Source organism: Panthera leo, chromosome B4, assembly GCF_018350215.1.
Source record: "Panthera leo isolate Ple1 chromosome B4, P.leo_Ple1_pat1.1, whole genome shotgun sequence".
NCBI lineage: Eukaryota > Metazoa > Chordata > Mammalia > Carnivora > Felidae > Panthera > Panthera leo.
This window is the reverse complement of record NC_056685.1, coordinates 30953488-30975521: the sequence shown is the minus strand read 5'-3', so window position 1 is coordinate 30975521 and position 22034 is coordinate 30953488. Positions and strand designations below refer to the sequence as shown.

The following is a 22034-nucleotide window of genomic DNA, read 5'->3' as shown; positions in this document are numbered from 1 at the left end:
GTAAATATTAGTTTTACTCTTTCTTTCCAATCCTTACACTTTTTATTTCTTGTTCATGTTTTCTTCCACTCATTAGAACCTCAGCACAATGTTGAACACACTGACTTTGTTCTGCCCATGAATCCTGGAGAAAGTGTCTAGTTTCCCATTAAAAATTAGGGTTTTTTTGTAGATACCATTTATCAGATTAAGGAAGTTCCATGAAGACCTTTGAAAAAAGTTTATTACACTGTAATAACGTTAAAACATGGTTTAATGTGTTTTCACGAACATGTAATAGTGGAAAGAGAATGGACTTTGAAATCTTGCAGACCTCAGCTTGAGTTCTGGCCTTACTGTTTGCGATACTAATTTCAGGACCTGAAAATTAGAAAAGTAATATTGCATAAGATTATTAAAATTATTGACGTAAAATTAGGTGATCTCTGCACAGTGCCTAGTACTGTGGTTCAACTGTGCATTCAGTAAATATTCTGTGCCTTTCAGTCATTGGCTGTTTGTTCTTGACATTAATTTGAAGAGGGTCATAAAGCTATTGTCCAAGTTTAATTTTAAGTAGACTTGGTTTATATAAATACTTGAAGACAACAGTATTCCTAGTATGAGGTATCTCTTGAGATTTGGTGGGAATTAGGGTTTTCAGTACCAGCCTGGCAGTTTATATTTTAGTTATAAATGACTGTTCTGGCATAACCTGCCACTGAGTGCAAGTGAACTGTTAATATACATTATATTGACTTATGTCTATGATGAGTTAATAAGTAATAGAAGCTGAGTGATAACTGGAAGTTTGGATCATGGAGTGAGCCATGGAATCAGGTCTGGCCTGAATGAAATTAGCTATCGTTTGTTTACTCCTAATGTGTCAGGCACTGTATTCAGACCTGGGTATATAGTGGAGACTAAGACAGAGTTTTAGCATATAGTGGGGAATTAGGTTATAGCTGTGATCATTCTAAGCCATACTTATGCTAGGAATTAGGATGGAGTCATGCTCACAGAGTATAGTGATGGTGACAGTAAAGGAATATTTAATCCTGTTGTGTCTGGGACTTATTTTGTTTGGGAGCATGTGGAAGCAAGAGAGAGAGAGGATGATGGTGAATGAGGAAGCCTTTTTTAATTTTATTATTTTTTTTAAGTAATCTGAACACATAATGTGGGGCTCAAACTCACAACAATCCTGAGATCCAGAGTCACATGCTGTACCCACCAAGCCAGCCAGGTGCATGAGGAAGACTTTGAACATGACCCCTGAATGTTGACTGAGTCAGTTTTGCCGCAGAAGGAGGGGCAAGGATCTTCCTGGTGGAGGGAGTAGTATTTACACTGGCAGAGGCTGTGACATGGTTTTGTGGTAGTAACTCCTTTGTTTTTTTTTTTAAGCTTTTTAAAGTTATTATTATTATTATATTTTCATTTGGGGGGGGGCACAGAGAGAGGGGGGGAAAGAGAGAATCCCAAGCAGGCTCCATACTGTCAGCACAGAGCCCCACGAGGGACCCAAACTCATGAAAACTATGACATGAGCCGAAATCAAGAGTCAGCTTCCTCGACTGACTGAGCCACCGAGGTGCCCCTGTGTCAGTAACTCTTGGAGTCAGTGTGTGGTTCTGGATGTAGATGGGCTGGCTGGAGCAGAGGCTGCGTCTGGATCCTGAAAACCTGCCTTCTAAGCTGTCTGAGGATCTTAGGCCTTCATGTTGGGCACACTGGGGAGTGTTCAGATTTGCAATTTTAGATCACCATGGCAACAGCATTGTGCCCTATATTGGAAGTTGTTCATAATTCTTTACTCTTGGTAACCCCAGGGCTTACTGATGGCTTGAGATCTCCGCCCTGGTTTTTGTTTTTTTTTTCTTTCCAAATGTATTGGGGTGCTGGGGTACAACCCAGTTTACTCTTGAAGTCCTGTTGTAGACTGAAACATGCCTGATAACAGTTCAGTTTAATACATACTTTGGAAAAAGAACCTCACATATGAACATTCTTTCTATCCTCACTTAATTTTTTCAACTCTCATATTATCAAGAAAATGATTTAGAAACTTACAATGTTACATGAATTTGATGTTCTGTTTTTTACTTTCAAATACTAAAATATATTATTCCAAGGTGGACAGTTCCTTGTAATACGGCTGAAAGTTTATTTTCAATCTGACATCTGGTGCCAATTTCATGTTCTGGTATTTGATTTGTATTTAAAATTCCAATTTACCTATATTTGTCATGTGTGTTTTCATAATTGTATTTTTGTGTTCTTCTTTTTAATAGGCATTATTTATTAAGGCTCACCTTCTTTCTGCAGGAATTTCCGAGATTTCCTTCTTGCTCTTCAGAACATACTAGAAGTTATTCTCCTTTTCAATGTTTTGAGTGGATGATATAACTATGTGCATAATTAAATACATCTTGCAGTTCTTAGCTAAGGATTTCTTTTCAACTCTTGTAGACAGACATTTGTGGGTAATAGTTGTTACTTGTAAGTTCGTTGTTAAAGTAGATAAAGGTCTTTGAAGCTGAAAAAAAGTGACTTTGGAGTTCATGGGTTATGGTTTGATAGGTTCTTAGATGGGTGTAGGGTCTGTAAGAGAGTCACTGCTTTAGAATCATAACTAAACAAATAGTAATTGACCCCCAAGTGGCAAAAATTGGAATCACGTGTTCATTCAAGATCAATTATTTAAGATTAATTGCTTACTGAAGGTATGAAGGCATGAAGCTTTCATGCCTACATAGACAGTGATTCCCCATCTTGGCTCACCAGAGAATCAAAAAGGGGCCAGGGTGACTGGTGAAAGTGCCTTTCCTGGTCCCGATGCCCAGAGACTTCATTTTATCCTTCTCTGTTCTCCACATGTGTACCTGTACCGCAGCTTACCACAACTGTATCTTCCCCACACACAAAAAATGAGATTATTTCTTATTTTCCCTCAGAAGCAATGTTTTGAGTCACAGTATAGTGCAAATTGTTTTTCTAAACAAGTTGTTTGTCCCAGTAAAACTTTGGGATAATTTTGGACCAAAAAAAAAAAATAGCGTACAAATATATGATGTTACATTATATAATATATAGCAGAAGTATATGTTATATAAATATAAGCAAAACCAAAAGATGATTAAGAAGTTCTAAACATAGAGGAGGAGGTCCATTTGCAATACCTCTGAGGACCTCAGGTTCTTGTAGCAGCCTTTGCTGCCCTGTTCTGCTATGACCACATGTGCAGTGCTGCTGAGAAGAGCAAATCCTTCTCAACTGTTCTTATTCTAGTACAATCTGGAATGCCTATCAGCTACTAACTTATTCCTTCCTCCAGCTTAACAACCCAGGGCTTTTTCCTTGACCATCCTGTTAGGAACCTAGAGACTTTTGGGGTTTTCAGTATTTCTCTGAAAAACCACATCCTTAGAATTTCTTTGGCTCTGGGGGTGTAAAATTTACCTTCTCTATATTTAAAACTCTACAGCTGGGAGCGTTTTCTTATTTATGTGCCTAAAGCTAGTTAAGTCCCTACTCTCTTTAGCAATCTCTCTCTAGATTTAAGATTGAGATAATATTTTAAAAATTGCCAGTGCAAGCCTCTGCTGCTCTTTGAGATTGCTGCACTAAGGGATGCACGTGCTCTTACCTTCCCCTTTCCTCTGTTATTTTCCTAACTCTGGAATTGGGTTAGGCATCTGTGGTGTGAGTTCACATTTTCTACAGGGCTTTGTAAATTTGTGTATATGTAAGAGAAGGAAAGTTCTTATGCAGTGATGTTCAAATAAGCACATTTTTCAAAAAAGGGGTAAGAACTAGGGTTAGATGAATGTTGCTTGCAAATTTGAGTGCCTTGAGGTTATCTGCTCTGATGTGCCAAATCTTACCTCATCTATAGTGACTCCATAGTATTTAACGTGTCTTAGACATTGGGAACAAAAGCAATAATTGAAACAAAATTTTGTTTTTTATGGAAAGAATTGGTATTTACCATAAGCATAAAATAAAGTTTTTATCCTCATAATTTATTTGACATTTGAACAAGAGAAGGAAAAAGAAAACCAAGATAATTCTGATGCACAAAATGAGACAGAATATTTTAACCTAAATAATGAGCTCTCTAGTTGGGATAACTAAGTGGAAAATGAAATTCTATTTTGTGTTCATTTCACTGGAAAAGATCAATTTATTATACTACAGCATACATAAACTATTTTTTGTCCTAAAAGGTGTTAAGTTATTAGTATCAACCACCCTCCTTTCTTGAAATAGTTTAGATTGATAAGACTGAAAAACATCACTGTAATTGGTATTTGGAATGCCATTGCATACACATAATGTAAATAAGAAAATGTAGTGAAATCAACTTGAAATTTAACCAAACTGGAGACATCATGCTTTGTGGGGTATTTTATGGAATGTAGTCATATTTTGTAGTAGATTTTAAACATCTAGTTTCAAGCAAAATATCTTTTATTTTTAGGTTTCCAAAAGATTTCCTTAAAGCTCTGAATGAACATTTAGTAAATACTTATGCCAATATTTTGCAATAGAAATTTGTATTGTATACTATTTAGTATTTTCAACTTATTAATCTTTGCCATGCTGAGGGAAAAATAAATCTCTTACCCTCTCCCCCATCCCTCAAGAATGACTATTTAAAGTTTAATCAGTGGCTGTTTTGCTTTCTTTAAAGCTAGAACAGAAGAATGAAAATAGAATTTCACAAACTGTGGTCTGCGTCTGACATCCTGATATTTTTAAGGAATATTTTGATTTTTTCAAGAAATATTTACTTATTTATTTACTATTTTGAGAGAGAAAGAGAGAGAGAGAGAGAGAGAGAGAGAGAGTGTGTGTGTGTGTGTGTGTGTGTGTGCACATGCACACGCAAGCACAAGGGAGCAGAGACAGAGGGGGACACAGAAGCTGAAGCAGGCTCCAGGCTCCGAGATGTCATGACAGAGCCCCACATGGGGCTCAGACTTGTGAAATGGGAGATCATGACCTGAGCCAAAGTTGGACACTTAACTGACTGAGCCACCCAGGCGCCCTGGGAATATTTTAAGCCTAAGAATATTTTTAAGCCTCAGAAATTCTTTATATATCCTGAACTGTAGAACTCCAACCTCAAGTTTAGTGTTTTTGATGCAAATTAATAATGAGAGTATCCTTTACTATGTGTCCACTATTTGCATAACTCTGCCCTAGGTATTTTAAACACTGCTCACTTTAAAGGCAGACAGCCCACGCTGGTTCAGTTATAAAGAAACTAAAACCTAGAGAGTCCCGTTACCAAGATGCCCCATATCTGAAGTGCCAGTATTAGGATAAAAGCCTAGATCTGACTTGTTTTAAAGCCCATTGCCCTTTTACTGTCCTCATATGCCTTCAGAAGGACTTCTTGGAGAGGCTAATCTTATCTTTATCATGCCTGAGATTACTTAGTCTGCATTCTTGAGTTTTTCTGGTCTCTTGCAAAGCCTGAGAGTGAAGAACTTTATTCAATACAGGCTATAGTGATATGTATAATTGTGTAAATGGGTCACAGAGTTTAGACAAATCTTGGAGAAGCCCATCTAAGTTCATTTTTGTATAACAAAAGTGACTGCATACAATATTATTAAGGCTTTCTAGAAGTTGGAAATAGTTGGAAGCTGGAGTTTAAATGTAATAGTCATTAAATTAAGTGTGGGTCATTTCAAAGACATTGTTTTTACAAATTGATTACACACATATTAGTGCCTTCAAATAGCATGCTTTGATTGAACAGAAAGTCTTTACTAACAGAACATGTCTCTGTGCTCTGTATTGTCCTTAGGGCACACAATTGACTATTAAAGCAATAAACCTTTTCTTTGCTCTCTGTGAGGTGGAAAAGGAAGGTATAGTCTGAGTGCTTGGGAAGAGACATGAGTCATAATTGTAGGCTATAATAAATGTAAATCCATGAAGAATGGTTTAGCTTCAAACAGCTGAGTAGCAGAAGCTTGTAAAACCGTGCTCCAATATTCCTTTCTGGAGCTCAGATCATAGAAGAATGATCCATCTTTTTTAGCCCTGAGATTTCTAAGGCTTCTTAAAATCTGTCTCTTGGCTTCTAGCAAAAAAATAGTATCAAGTCTTAGATGACAGAAATTAATTCCTAAATAAGTTAAACTTTTTCAAGTTTTTACTAAATTTAAATAATAATGCTCTTACAAATGATAGCTCGGGTCTTTACTTCGTCAGTGGTACTGAACTAACATTCTAAATTCGAAATGGCAGGCTCTCTGTTCCCCTGTCTGGGTAATCGCTGATAAAACATTAATCATCTCAAGGTTCTATTCAAGTCCATTGATGGAAATTGTGAAATGTAATTTAGCTTGAGGAATTGAATTAATGTTTTCTAATAGCTCTGAGGTATTCAGTGATTTATAGGTTCCAGTGCCGGAAGGTGTATGTGTGTGTGCACATACTAGTTAATCTAAAGATGTGATTATAAATGATACACATTCTGTATCATAACAGTGTGTATTAATGCTATGGTGAATATCAGTATGGTTTATTTGCGTCTGTCATTGTAACATTTCTTGTTTTACATATCCTATAAAAGCTAGTGATCGATTAAGAACTATTTATTGAATTTTTAAAAATCTTTAAATATATATGCACATATGTATATATATGCATATGTATGTATATGTATATGTGCACCTAATTTTATTTTCCAGCAAGTTCAGAATTTATTCTAATTTGATTACTTAGGCTATGAACCTCTGTCATGCATACATTACTTTTGCCATCTATCATTTTCCTCTTTTACTGCTCTTTTATTATCTTCTAACCCCTACTTTCTACCCCATAGCATTTTGCCTCAAATCCACATTAATAACATAATCACATCTTTCTCACTCCCCATTTCTTTCAAAAAGTTACAGTAGGATGCAACTTCCATTTGTTTTTCATTTTATTCACCTTTGCATCTATAGAGCAGGGCAGTTTCTAGCCTCGGGGTAAGTATTCAGTTGCCATTTATTGAATGAGTATAATGGAAATGGGAAGAAGGAAGAAGCAGTGTCCCAAGATCCTAGGGAAATCTGATTCTGACACTGTCTTTTTTGTGTTACTTTGGGCCAGCTTCATCTCTTGAGACTTAGTTCATTATTTGCAAAATATGTATTTTTATACTTCTGTCATTGAGTTGAGAGAGTTAAATATGATTACATACGTGTTGCCTAGAACATGGTAGACTTGCATAGAGGCTCTATTGAATGTTCTGTGGAACATTTTAATAAAAAGCTAATGGAACAGAATGCATCCTAGTATTACATTTTGGTCAAAGGGATACATTAGTTACTCAATCCATGTTGTAACTTTTATCCTTGTCTTAGTTGCCATCCAGAGAGATAAAATTGATGTCCCAGGTGATTCAGAGTAGGGAGGGTTCACCTCTTGTTGTCATGGAATTTGTCACGTCAGTTCTATTCAAGGTAATAGAATACAGGCACATTCCAGCTAGTATGAACAAAGAGTGAGTGTACAATGCTTCACTGGGCCTTATGAATCTGGAAGAATAAGTTGGGTTGTCATGAAGAGCCTTGAATTGAGGATAAGAGTTTTTCTTCTTAACTTCGTGGATAGTCTGGGGTTCCTAAAGGTTGGGTCTGTACTAAAAGGACTAAAAGCTAGAAAGAGAAAGTTTGGAATCTGGGAGTGAATAACTTAATTATGATGTTGCTAACTGGAGTATATTGGGTATCTTGTCCCTGTGTGTCCCAGGTCATTGCTAATCTTTCCCTTGGCACAGTGTTTCTGGTCCTGTTACCATCCACTTCATCTTGTGCCCACTGTAACATAGAGTACAGTTTCTTGTAATTGTGACTATCTTGTCTTGTCCTTAAAGCAGACACATTTAGATTTTAAGCTTGGCCACACTGAGTTGAGAAATTCCTAACCCTGGCCCAAACTTCCTTATATTACCTTACTCACCTACACTTTAGCCACAGGGGATTTCTTTTAGCTCTTTGAGCCTACCAAGTTTGTTTCTAGAGTAGGACTTTGCTCTAGTTTGTCTTGCTGCTAAGAATTCTATATCCTCAACTTTAGAACCATGGGCTCCTCCTTGTCTTGGGGCTTGTCTTCAGTCTTGGCACTCAGAGACATCTTTCCTGATCAACAAGTAATTATCTATCACTTTATCCTTTTTAAGTTCTTACTTTACTGATACCAAGTTATTAGTGTCATGTGAGCTCATGCGAGTAACATCTTTATTTGGCTCGCTGTGACATCCCCTGTGTATAGAATGGTGTTTGACATATGGTAGATACTCAAATGTTGGTTGGATGAGAGAGTGAATGAAGACATTTACACTTCATTTTCTGTGTCTCCTTTCCCTACTTCATCCCATTTATATTTAATTAAAAAAAAAAAACCCAGAAAGATCACATTTATTAATCATAAACTTTTGCTGAATGTTAGGTAATAGGGAGCCTTTGGGCACATATGGAGATAAAGTAGGATTTATTTATTCTTTGAAATAAGGTCCAGGTTCAAAAATGGGTATTTCATTACTGGAGGTGGATGAAAGAAGTGGGGTGTGGTAAGGGGCTTGGAGACCAGCTCGTCCTCAGAGCCAGCTCGTCCTCATGACGACCAGGGGGCCCCTGGGTCAGGACATGAGAATAGTGTGTGGGCTATTTTCTTCTCCTTCCTGTCCCTGTTTTGCAGCTATCCTGCCATACACACCAATCTCTGGGCCAGTAGCAGTAGTTTCAGATGGCTGTGAGGTCAGCAGCAGAGGGAGGGAGGAATGGGGGAGATTTAATAAATGAACACAGTAATGAGAGAAAGAGTTGCTTTTAGACACCTGGGTACTCTGCCTGAAGTGTCTTGCCCTAATCCAGTTACTCCTAGACATAGGGTTTAAAGATTAGCTCAAGTACATTTTACAGAGACTGGATTTCTGTAGGAGACCGGATGGGATATATTCCCTGTGGACAATTCCCATTGTCCTCTGTGGACATTCCCATTTACAGTTTCTCCTTTCAGGAACCATTTTAGGAATGATTTTCTCTGCAAACCAGGAAAAGTCTAAACTTGATCCTTGTTGGACAGGGATGCTTAGTGGTGTTCTTGATGACGACCTCTTTTTTGGCTAACAGAAAAAATCAAAGTTAGAGTTTTCCTTGCTCTTCTTTAGTTGAGTTTCCAGCTACAACATGCCTCCCCCTCAATGTTAAAATTGTAAGTAACAATTATACTATGAGTCAATGAAAATATAGTCATAATGGGTTATTCACGATCATAATTTTCAAATAAATGATTGTGTCTTTTCTTTCCGCTGTTCCCCAAGGGGAAAATTGGAAACTAGGGGGAAACAGAGAAGTCACCCAGGCAGCACCTCATGTATTCTAAAACAAAAATATATACAAAAACAAACACATTTGATTTCTTACAATTTCTAGGACTCTTCGAGTGGACGTTCTGAGCCTTGTTCCTCCTTTAGCACAAATTGCAAATTAGATTTGGAAAATGGTTGATGAGTAGTCCCAGTTGCCATGAGCATATGAACCCCTCTGGCTAATGTTACCCACTGCCCATCTGCAGTGAGAGGGAAGAGATTAACAGAAGACTTGAGAATGGTGTTCTGCTGAGATTGTTTTTCATATAAGCTATAATTATATCTGTGTTAGTACAATCCAGAGTGAGAATGGCAGTTGGCTTTTCATGGAAAAGTAGTGTATGAAATTTCATAAGTTGATGAATACATTTTGTAAGTGAATGAAGTTATTCTGGTTGGGTGATGTTTACGATTTGTCTAAATAGTGGAAATAGATGTTAGTATTGGGCCACCTTAAGATGACTTCGTGTCATTTTCCTGTGTCTTTCCTAGGTGCTTACCATAGGAATTATGAGGAAATAATCTATGTTGCTGTACTGACATATTACTCCTGTGCATGGAATCATTTGGGATTCTGATGTCAGGCCAGTTGGAGAATTTTAAAAAAAACATACTTGATACAATTTCCCCCTTAATGGAATTGTGAATTGAAAGTTGCCAAACAGTTCATAGATATTGCCAGAAAGAGAAAGAAACTATATTTTGATTTGCTTTGGCTCTTTTTGAAATGTGCTTGTATCCGTTTGCTAGGGTGGCTACAATAAAGTTCCACAGACCGGGTGACATAAACCACAGACGTCTACTTCCTCACAGTTCTGGAGACTGGAAGTCTAAGATCAAGGTGTTGGTAGAGTTGTTGCCTCTGAGGCCTCTCTCCTTGGCTTGTACATGGCCGTCTTGTCTTCACACGGTCTTCCCTCTGTGGGTCTCTGTGTCCCAGTCTCCTCTTCTTAAAAGGACACCAGTAATAGAAGATTAGGGTTCATCCTAACAACCTATGTTAACTTAATTTCCTCTTTAAGATGCCCTCCTCCAAATACATCATATTCAGAAGTCCTAGAAGTTAAGACTTCAACATAATGAATTTGGTGGGGAAAACAAATAGCCTGTAACAGTACTGCCTTTTTTTTTTTTTTAAGTGATTTAAAAGTCTTATTAAATAAATTTAAGGGGAAGGATAGACCAAACTTCTTATATTGATTTCTGTAAAACAAAATACTTCAATAGTTACTATTTAAGCTCACAGTATTTTTGAACCATTTGTCATGTACCCTGCATAGCATGGAAATTTTGAAATTTGAAATTTTGAAATTCTTTGTACTTTAATATAGGATTACTTGCAATAGAGCAGTATTCCTCTGACTCTAACATGCATATTAATATCGTAGGGATCTTGTTGAAATACATATTTCAATTCAATAATGTTTGTGTGGAGCCTGGGCACCAGCATCCAACAAATTCTCCAGGTTGTACTGATGCTTCTGACCTCACACTACACTTGCAGAAGGGGACCAGGATGGGTGCACGATTTGCAGGTCCTACTGCAGAATGAAAATATGGGGCTCTTGCTCAAAAATGATTAAGAATTTTTACTACACAGTGGAGCACAGAACAGGTTGGGATATATCAGTGGCAAGCCCATTGAGCCAGTCCTGAGCTGGTGTCAGAGTTCTAATGGAAATGATCTCAGGGTGCTTATTCACACTCGTTTGTAAAATGATTACTTTTATGGGCCAGTGATAAAATCCTTATACTTCCAACTAATCATGGTTTTACACAGTGTTTGCACAAAGCTTCCTCTCAGAACATGGGGAAGTATTAGCATGCAGGAGCTATAAATAAAGCAAGTTGGTCCTGTCACTCTAATTATCTTTGTGTATAAAACAGAATATTACCAGCAACACCACAGTGGTTATTATATATAACTTGTCCTTCCTTTGGAAAGTTTTAAAGGAATCTAGGCTGTGACACATGAATTCCTCTGCCAAATGATGATGATTCTTCTTGTCCTTGAGATAACACTGTTCTTGCTTTTTAATGGTAGTATTTAACTCTGGAAGCAAAATTGATTTCATTTTTCTGAAGTGAAGATCATTATCATAATAATACAGACATGGATTTTAAAATGCTTGGGTTAAACATACCACATGGATTTGTCAATTTCTTCTGTATAGAAAACATGCACACTGATGTGCTGAGTCATACATCTTTGGGCTTGTTTCCCTGTTTTCCTGCTTCTTTCCTCCCTCCCTTCTCTTACCTTAGGGGAACTGGGAGGCATATAATTCTGGAAGCCAAGGAAATGGTTTTCATTTAAGATTAGCCCAAGGAGAAATTTGAGGTATGATGAAAATGGTCTGAGGTCTATTCCTACTTATCCTACTAGATTGCCTCTTGGTGCTTTTCCAAATCCTTGATACTGAGTTCCTTTAATCAAGTAATTATTTCAAAGAAAATGATCAGGTTTCCATAGGGTCATTATTTCTTTTATATTCTTGGTTCCATCTACCTTATTTCTCATATTTTCATTTCCAGGTGTCCTATTTCTGTATCCTTCAGTTGGGGCTGAAAATGAATCTGTATTCAAGTAGTAATTGTTACTTGATAGTAATAATCTATTTTCCTCTCATGAATATTTGAATATCATGGGATTTTAGGAAAGGTGTGTGTGTGTGTGTGTGTGTGTGTGTGTGTGTGCTTTAAAATTCTGATATTCTCAGTTTGGAATTTTTAAATAAGTGATATATTAACACATCTCAAAATTTAAAAGTTGTAAGTAACACCACCGTCTCCAAGCCATTCAGTTCCTTTCTTTAGAGGGACTCAGGTGTGTGTGTGTGTGTGTGTGTGTGTGTGTGTGGTTGTATGTGTGTGCGTGTGCGTGTGCCTGTATGGTCATCCATCCATCTCCTAGAGTTAGTTTAGGCTTAAATGAACAAAAGCAAGCAACCCTCCCCTCATTTCATACAAACAACAAACTGTTTTCACTGTTAAACACCTTATAAAAAATTATATAATGTTGTGGGATTTTACAAAAGGCAAAAACCTTCAGGGCTGTAAGCAATGAAGGCAGAACAATGTGAATGATAGGAAGTATGTGTGGTCAGTGATCTGAAATCATACCCATACGCCATGGTCATCTTCTCTTACTTCCCACAGAGTTGGTGCTATCTGTAGTCTATCAGCTTTCAGAGTTTTGTCAAAAAAAGAAATATTAGGAAAAAATGGTGTGTTTTAGTACTAGAAATAATAAAGAATTAGCAGGGGAAATTTAGTAGATTGTTTTAAAAAGAAAAATTAGCATCCAGTTCGTTTAATTTCAATTCCTAATAGACTGATGAAATAACATTATCAAGGATGTGTAAATATCTATAAGATAATGGAAACAAAGACTTTAAAGTAGTAATCATCATACAATAACCTGATTGCCTTCCTTGATAGCTTTTATAGAATTACTTGATTAAAAACAAGACTATAGATGTTAAATATGATTTTGAGAAAGCAATTTTTTGGAATTCTCACATACCAAATTAACTGAATTGGGTAAAGAAATTGTAAATGTTTATTAAACTGTCCAGAGAGGTAATGATTATTGAAAACATATCAAATTGAAGAGAACCTCAAGATAATGTGTATATATTTGTTAATGATTTGGAAGAATTAGCTAAGCAGTATATTAATGAAATCTACAGATAATAAATAGAGAATCGGGTATCTTTTTTTTTTTGTTTGTTTATCAGTGCTCATGCAAATGAAGCTCTAACGTCAAACATGCAAGTTTAGTATAAAAGCAAAAGGTGAAATGGACTACTTTGCACAAAGATATCTAATGTATCTGGAAAGAATTCATCAAATCTGTGGGATTAATAGGGGGAAAAACCTAGTGACCAGAGGACTATATTAGGAGATAGGTGGTAGAATGACAATCCCAAGCATTGACTGTTATGTGAATTAGATATGATCTTGAAGTGCAATTGACCTAAGTTTTTTAGTGTATATGATAAAAAATGAAGTAGTAGTCTCGGAATACTATTATATATTTTGTCAGCTTAGTTACCTGCCTGTCATTAGATGGCATTGTGACTGAGCAAACCAAAAACTTGTACTGCAAAATGAAGGAGAAAATAAACAGAAAATAAAGAAAAATTAGACTTACATTGTAGAGACACACATGAAAATTTGTTGAGCTAGATGGCATTTATTTTCATGTGAAGTTTTAGGATATTCAACTTTTTGATTCGGCACTGTGTAGCTCTCTTTCTTAAGTACTGAACACAGATGCTGAGAAGAGATGAAGTGGGGCCAAAGAACTAGCATCTGAATGCACGTACATAGATGCTGTCCCTATTTTACACCTTTAGGCTTAAGCTTAGAGAAGTTGCAATGTCTTATCAAATGTGTTCAAAATAGTAAGTGGCTGAGATGGAATTGAAACCCATGGGTCTTTGTTCTAAGCACAAAGCTCTTCCTCTACACTGGAAAAAACTTTGCATTGGAGTATTCTGAGATGTCACTTCATTCTTCATTTTAGGAAGCAGTCAGAGATATTGTGTCTACAGGAGCAAAGAGGAGGGTACAATTTCAAGTCTCTAAAGAAATGATGGGTTGCCTCTTTGACTTAAAGAGCCTCACATCCACAAATGAATGTTTACTTTGGACCAAGAAGAACTAATAATTTGAAAAATAATTTAAAAAATGAGTGAGATGCCAGGCACCTTCATGTCTTTAAAGTTGTTTATCAAGCATAGGTTTTAGGACCTGAATGATACTAAGAATTTGTCATACTGTATGATTTATGTATATTAAAGGCTCAAATAACAGATCTGGAAATGGTTGTGTTATTGATATGAATTAAAGAAGTGGAGATGAAGGAATTAAAATTAGCCCCTAATTTACATGGATTTAAAAAAAACATTAATTTTATAGAAGCTTTTGGAAAATTAAAGTGATAAGAAATTGCAAAGTACATTCTCCTAGTAGGGAAAATGTTCTTTTCCCTTCTTGATTATTTTAACAGAGAATCAACACTAATATCTTTTGTATTGTACTTTAGTGTTTACAAAGTGGATTCACATATATTCTCATATTTCATCTCTGCATGACCTCTGGAAGAGAAGGTTTCCTAATTATGCTTTTTAAGGTTTATTTCCTAACTCTAAGAGCAGATTGATTGAGCTCTGTTGCCTCAATTTAGAAGGTTTGGCTGGTTAACTGTTCGGTGGAACATTCAGGAACTCAGAGGAAAAGAAGTAACAAGGATTCTAAATAATAAAAGCTCCTCCTGAAATGATTTGAGTAGCAATCCCAGTCATTTTTCAAAAGGCTGAAAACAGAACAAAACCCTCAGATAACAATGAAAGCAGGGGGCGTGTGTGTCTCCAGTTCTGTCACTTAGAGTAGCAGCTTTCTTGACTGTCTAACTTTTGAGAATAGAATACTTTGGGTATCTCTTTCACAAGGACTTTATATTTTATTCTTAGTTTTGTTGTTTTACCAGCATATGCTGAAACTTGATTTAAATTGAATAACATTAAGGGAAAAACCAAAATCTCTTGTTATAAATATTTTTTGGTAAATCTTTTACCTTACTAAGATGAAGTTTAAACAGGCTAAAAGTTTATCGCTCTCTTACGTAAAAGAAATCGAGCAGCCAGCAGTCCAGTACTGGTATGTATGAGAATCAGTGTCAGAGAACCAAATACCTGCCTCACTTTGGTGTCATCGTTAGCACATGGCCTGATGGTCCAAGGGGGCTGCCTGAGCATCAGCCATCAGGTTCACATTCCAGACAGCAGAAAGTAAGGAAGAAAAAGGACACCTGGTTTTCCTTTTAGGATGGTTTTGTGAAGTGCCACATAGCTTTCTTGCTTGTATCATGTTCTAGTTGTAGGGTAATGTGAAAACAGCTTGTTGCAAGGCAAGTGCATGACTGCTCAGCTAAAAATCAGGGTTTTCTTAGGGAGGAGGGAGAGGAGAACGGATGTTGGCGTAAGCACGTCTCAGTCACAGACGTGTATAACACGACAGGTTAGCAGTGAGGATGCTTCAGTGCGATCAGTTCCTTTGTTTTGGGCAGTATCAGTTGGTTTATAATGATTAAGATTTTGTGACTGACTACTCTTCATGTATAGATGCCTTTATATTAGAACAATCACATTATTTAAACAAATGGATAAAAGAGGATATCGAAGAGTATAGTTGTTCTCACAAGTCATGTTCTAACCAGTACCCTAACACTAGCTTTCTGTACTGCTTCTGACTTCCACATTATTTCCAGTCTTCAGGAGGAAATGTAAGCAACTTGATGCTAGCATAGCATATGCGATTTTTCCCACCTTATTCTTTAATGGAAATAAAAATTGCCTGGAGAACAATGGGAAAAATGCCAGCTCACATTTTTTTTTTTTTTTTTTTTTTTTTAAGAGCCTAAGATTTGGCTTTAGAGAATAGAAGAAAATTCCAGAAACACTCTTAGGAAAGTTATTATTTCTTTTGAATGTGATCTGGAACAGCAAAGGACAATATGTTTTATAGCACAACTTTTAAGACAACTGAATTGGCAGTAAATTCACATAATGAAACTTCTAGCAAGTCTTTATATTTCTACTGGGGAATTCCTTGGTTGTTGGTGTAAATTTTTAAATAGTTAATATCAGCATTTTATTCTTTATATTCCTTTAGTTGTAGAGCTAATGTGAAAACAGCTTGCTGTGTTACGAAGAGTGCCTTCTACGTAGCCAATGAATCAACCCGTGCTTGTTTCGGTTGTCAGGAATGCTAAATAGTAGTTTTTAACTTGAGGGATTGCCCATAATGTTATTGCGAGATTCTATTTCTCATCCATAACCAGCAAAATCCCTCCTTTCCACCACTGCCTCTTACCACTAGCATGTCTGGTTCATTCCCACAATCTCTTTTATCAGGTTCAGCTCTGCATCAGGAGAGAGCAAGTCCTGTTTTCTCAAAGACCTGGGTCTTCATTCTAGATTTCCTATTGTCAAGTACAATGTGTAAAATCAGACAAATTGATGTGTCTTATCAGTCCTCCAGTATCTTTCCATTTAAAATAAGAGGTTGAGTTAAAATACTGTTTTCTTCTATTTCTGAAATTCTAAGCCTCTGTGCAATGGCTTTTTAAAAAAAATAAGCTAGAAAAAATTCTAGAACATATTTCCCCAAGAATCCCACATAAATGTTAATGTATATTTAAGGATACCATATTTAAGAAATGCAATGATTATTAGCTTTTTAAAAGGAATCTAAATCAAGAAATATTTGATACTAAGGATATATTAGGAGTTCAAGTACATAAGCTAATTTTTAACATGATACCTAGATTCTGTGGGGGAAAAAGCTGAAACAGAAAAATGTACTTTTACACTCTAACCATGTTGTATATTTTCTTTTAGAAATTAAATGATAAATGTGTTAGATCATGTGAGTCAGAAAAGAAAAGGTAGAGGAGTTACCTTATGGATCAGAAAATAATCATATCAATCTCCTCGATAACATTCAATTTTATTATTCAAATAGTATGTGTATCATGTCTTGAGGTTTATTAATTTTGAAAGTGAGAGAGAGCATGAGAGAGGGAGGGACAGAGAGAGAGAGAGAGAGAGAGAGAGAGAGAGAGAATATCCCAAACAGGCTCCACATGCTGTCAACACAGAGCCCAACGTGGGGCTCGATCCCACGAACTGCAAGATCATGACCTGAGCTGAAATCAAGAGTCGAACACAACCAACTGAACTACCCAGGCGCCCTTGTATGTATATCATTTTATTGCAGCTGTCATTGTTCTGAAGTTATGGAAAGTGTCCTGAACACATTGTATCTGTAAGTGACTTTACTACTGTAATCTTTATTTACTTTTTGAACTATGGTATAAATGTGTGCCCACGCTTGACCATGACTTCAAGCTTAAAGATTTAAGAATGACAGAGTCTGGGTTTTCTCAAATAGTCTTTAAGGAAAATAGCCAGGGTTAGAAAAAGGAAGAGGAATAGATACAACTTTTTATTTTATTTTTAAAGTTTATTTATATTTGAGAGAGACAGAGAGAGAGAGAGAGAGAGAGAGAGAGTGAGTGAGAGGAATCCCAAGCAGGCTCCATGTTGTCAGCACAGAACCCAATGTGGGCTCTATCTCAGGAACTGTGAGATCATGACCAGAGCCAAGACCAAGAGTCAGATGCTTAACCAACTGAGCCATCCAGGTGCCCCTAGAGACAACTTTTTAAAAAGAAATTTCATTTTATAATTTTTAGTAAACATATTGAAGCATTGTTTGAGATTTTATCAAGAATGTGTGACTAGGAGATTTAAAATGAACTTCTTTAGTGAAAATGGTAGCTACAATTTAGTGCCTACTGTCTGGCAGTTAATTAGCCTCTTTACTTTTTTTTTTTTTTTTTTTTTTTCCATTTAATCTTTACAAAAACTGTGAAGCAGAACACCTGTTTCACAGCTGAGGCAACCAGGGCCATCCACGGTAGGTTGTGGGAAGGCCAAGTGGTCTGCAGGCTCCTGGGACACCACAGCTAGTTTGACTCATGCTTTTCCGAGAGGGTGCTCAGGGGTGTCAGGGCTTACTGAAAGGGATGTTACTAAAGTGGTTTAATAATTTGCTTTTTTGCTTAGTCAGATCTCTTGAAATTGTATATGCTTAGCACATTTTCCCCTTTCCTTCTACCTCAGTACCTCTCCCTATGAATAGTATAAATTCAGCCTAAAGTGATAATGAAAAATCAGAAAATAAAAATTGTGTCCATATAAAGTCTGATTAGTGTATGTAATTCAGTACATACCAATACTCTTAGAATGTAAGGTATGTATGTTACCTCAGGGACTGAATGCATTTGAAAAGTTGGAAACGTTGAGTGTGAGTGGGTAAAGACACAGGCTTTGTACACAGGAATCTGGGTTTGAATCCTGGCTCCACCAAGTATTTGATACGTGAGCCCCAGAGTCTTGGTTACTTTATATGTTAAATGGGCTAATAGAACTCATCTTGGAGTTGTTGGGTCAAAATGTGATCATGAATCTGAATGAGAAGCATAGCACTTGGGAAAGTTTAGTTGCTCTTGTTTATTAAAATGTATTCTTTGGTGATTTTATTGTTCTTTGCCATGGGAATACCTTCTCATTTGATTTAAGACAAATGGCATGTTTTAAGACTTTTTATATTTAACTTCTTGAGAAAGAGAGAGAGTACACACAAGCCAGGGAACGGGAGGGGGAGGGGAGGAGACAGAGTGCATATGTGCACATGCAAGCCGGTGGGGGAGAGGAGCAGAGGGAGAGAGAGGGAGAGGGAAAGAGAGATCCCAAGCAGGCTCCATGCATAGCTCAGAGCCCAACATGGGGCTCGATCCCACGACCCTGGGATCATGACCTGAGTTGAAACCAAGAGTTGGAGGCTTACCCAATGGAGATACACAGGTGCCCTTTAGAATTTTTAAATAAGAAATAAAGATTTACCAATACTGGGAATATTTCATAGCTTGACTATTACAAAAAATCTGTCAAATTCCTCTCAATAGAATTTGTTTTGGTGTGCCCAGAATATGATTATTTAAAAGCTTTTTCGTCTAAAAATTTTTTTCAAGAATTTCTGTGATTTTTTTATTGCACAATAGTTGGAGTATTCTGAAGTAGTGTTAAATTTTTCAAAAAGTTTATTCTGGGGGTGCCTGAGTGGCTCAGTCGGTTAAGTGCCTGACTCTTGATTTCATCTCAGGTCATGACCTCACAGTTGGTGAGTTCAAGTCACATGTTGGCTACGCACTGACAAGCGTGGAGCCTGCTTGGGATTCCTTTCCTGTCTCTCTGCCCCTCCCCCACTCTCAAAATAAATAAATAAACTTAACAAAAAAGTTTATTCTGGTGTCAATTGACACAATAAATAAATGATTTATATCCCTGAACAGCATAACACTCTGATTTAAAAAACTTTAAAAATATATGTAATTTTTCTGGTAGTTCTATGGAGTTTTTATTGGGAAAAATTACTTCTCATTCTTGTTTTACAGGCAGGGAAGATAAGTAATGATACTCATCTTATAAAAGAGTGATGGATTTGGGCAGAGAAAGAAAAGGGTGTGAGGAGAAAAACTTATCCTTGATTCTCACTCAAATTGGGTTCATTCTCCTGTGTGCTGTGGTGTTCAGCAGCATGGCCAGCCATTGAGACGTTTTTGATTTTGATTCTGGGTTGTCATATATAGTTCAGTGCATGTGACTAGAAAGGTCTCTTGGGCAAAGATGCTAATTTAAGAATGTTGTCAGTCTAAATGCTCCTAAGAGGATTAAACAAATTCCACAGGAAATAGATGGACATGTTTGGAAGGTTTTCTCCCCCAAGTCATTTCCAGAAAACACACACGAATCATTTGCTAAACTAAAAATACAGGTGTATTAATGAGCCCAGCTCACATGAATGAACGGCCAGTCACTGAAGGAACTTCCTCTGCAGGCGTGGGTTCAGCTGCATGAGCTGCGCACTAAGTTTAATTAGAATTTATTTACAACTAGAAACTGCTTCTGTTTTTCTCTCCAAAGTCAGTAATGAAGCATTCCTCCTTGCCTCGTCATTAGTATTCAGAGCTCCATCAGCCTGCAGTTCAAACTCTTTCCCTTGTTTTTGTCAGAGGAGATGATGGAGCAAGGTTGCTTAGGAACACTTAACCACACTCGCAACGGGGATTATCAATCTGTTCTGTACGTTCACCTCCACACGCAGGGGAGAAAATTGAGTTTTGCTGCTGACAACATTAATTGATTGCAGGTTGTTTTAGTGGGAGTATGATGTTGAAAACTAGATTTCCTTTCATTTTTATGTATTAGATACAGAGAAACTATATACTAACACATTCCACTGTAACTAAAATTATCATAGAGGTATCTAATTTTGGATTTGTATGTTTTAGTATTCAGATCTTGACACTGGTCAGTTTACAGGATTATCTTGGGGTTTTGGAGACTGTTTCTGTAGTGATTTCTTTGGTTTCCAATAAATGCATACAGCCATCTCCTTCAATAGAGTTCTGATTAGTGCAGGCAGGGGGAGACACACGAAGTTGGGGATAGATAGAGGGGTAAAATGGAAATCAGCACCATCTGGTCACCTCCTATTTTATATGGTCCAAAAGACGCTTTTGTCTGTTTCTCCCCCCCCCCCACCCACCCACCCAGCTTCTTGTCAGATAGCTGTCTTCAAAAATGTCTTGCCCTAAAATGTAATGAATGCAATGTGTGTCCATGGATGATTTCATCTGACTTGAATTCATTTTTAGAGATACTCTGATTTAACTGTTATGAGTTCTTAAAAGCTGAAACAAACGATAACAGTGCTGGTGAGAGAAAGCTAGACAGGCAAACAAACAAAATACCTCCCTGAGGTAGGAATGGGTAGAATTGGGGTAAGGAAGAGAGGCCACAGGCAAGAAGCAGTACCTTTTGCTTGGGATCTGTAGCTCTGGTCCTTGATAACACTTAAGCCAGCTTGTGTATGTATAATGTCTTTTGCTATAATATATTTTATTAATTATCAGTTGAAATTAATGGATCGAGATTTAGGGGAGACCTTACCTTTTACTCTTGTCAAACATCTTTAGTACTGGTTCTTATTCAAGACGACATGTGAAAATCAACTGCAGAGCTTGAAAAAGCAATGCTCATTCCCTCGTTTGCTCTTTATAGATTCTGATTTAGTGAAAAGGAAGCCACCTCAGCTTTCCTAGGCCTATACTGATTCAGAACCTACTGGGAATGACCCAGATACCTGAATTTTTGCAAGTGCCATGATGCTCAGCCATGATTGAAAAGCATTGCTCCTTTAAAAATTTTTTTTTTTACATTTATTCACTTTTGAGAGACAGAGAGAGACAGAGCACAAGCAGGGAGGGACAGAGAGAAAGAGAGGCACAGAATCCAAAGAGGTTCCAGGGTCTGAGCTGTCAGCACAGAGCCAGATGCGGGGCTTGAACTCACGAGCTGTGAGATCATGACCTGACTGAAGTCGGACGTTCAACCAACTGAGCCACCCAGGTGCCCCCAGCATTGCTCCTTTAAGTTAGGAGGTCTTAAGTTATGAGTTCTTGAGTCTGGGGTTTCAGATTGCACAAAATTACATGGAGTCTGCCCTTTGTGTATAAGAGTAGAAGATGGAATCCAAAATCACATCTCTGTGTAACAAAGCTTTTCATTAAAGCCAATTTTAAGGGAACAAGAAAAAGTCTACTGCTTTACTATGTTCTAAGAGTTTAAAGTCTATTGGAGAGTATATACAAGATCTCATAACAAATATTCTGGGATGTGGAATATGATTTGTTAAAAAGTTGTGCATTCTCAGAATTTTGTTTCTTAAAAAAATTTTTTTTTTAAAAATCTTTGTTTATTTTTGAGAGAGAGACAGCGTGTGATCAGTGGGAGGAGCAGAGAGAGAGGGAGACAGAATCAGAAGCAGGCTCCAGGCTCTGAGCTGTCAGCATAGAGCCGGATGCAGGGCTCGAACTCACAAACCGTGAGATCATGACCTGAGGCGAAGTCGAATGGTTAACTGAATGAACCACCCAGGTGCCCCAGAATTTTGTTTCTTTTAAAACACATTGAAGTTATCTTTTTTTATTTTATGAACATGTTCATATATAAGGAGTCTTGTAGAAACTGTTCTG

The 22034-nt window shown here is 37.1% G+C and overlaps 1 protein-coding gene across 20 annotated transcripts in view; it reads left to right on the top strand.

Annotated features, from left to right (window-relative positions):
* PARD3 (par-3 family cell polarity regulator) overlaps nucleotides 1-22034 on the top strand; it is a 661643-nt gene that overhangs the window by 193569 nt on the left and 446040 nt on the right. The window contains exon 1 of one of the 20 annotated variants that reach the window (XM_042945326.1): nucleotides 7505-7618. The exons of the other annotated variants lie outside the window; for them this stretch is intronic. Within the exon in view, the coding sequence (XP_042801260.1) occupies nucleotides 7550-7618 (69 nt within the window). The 5' untranslated portion in view covers nucleotides 7505-7549. Of the gene's footprint in view, nucleotides 1-7504; nucleotides 7619-22034 lie in introns of those variants that run through there. 20 annotated transcript variants of the gene reach the window in all.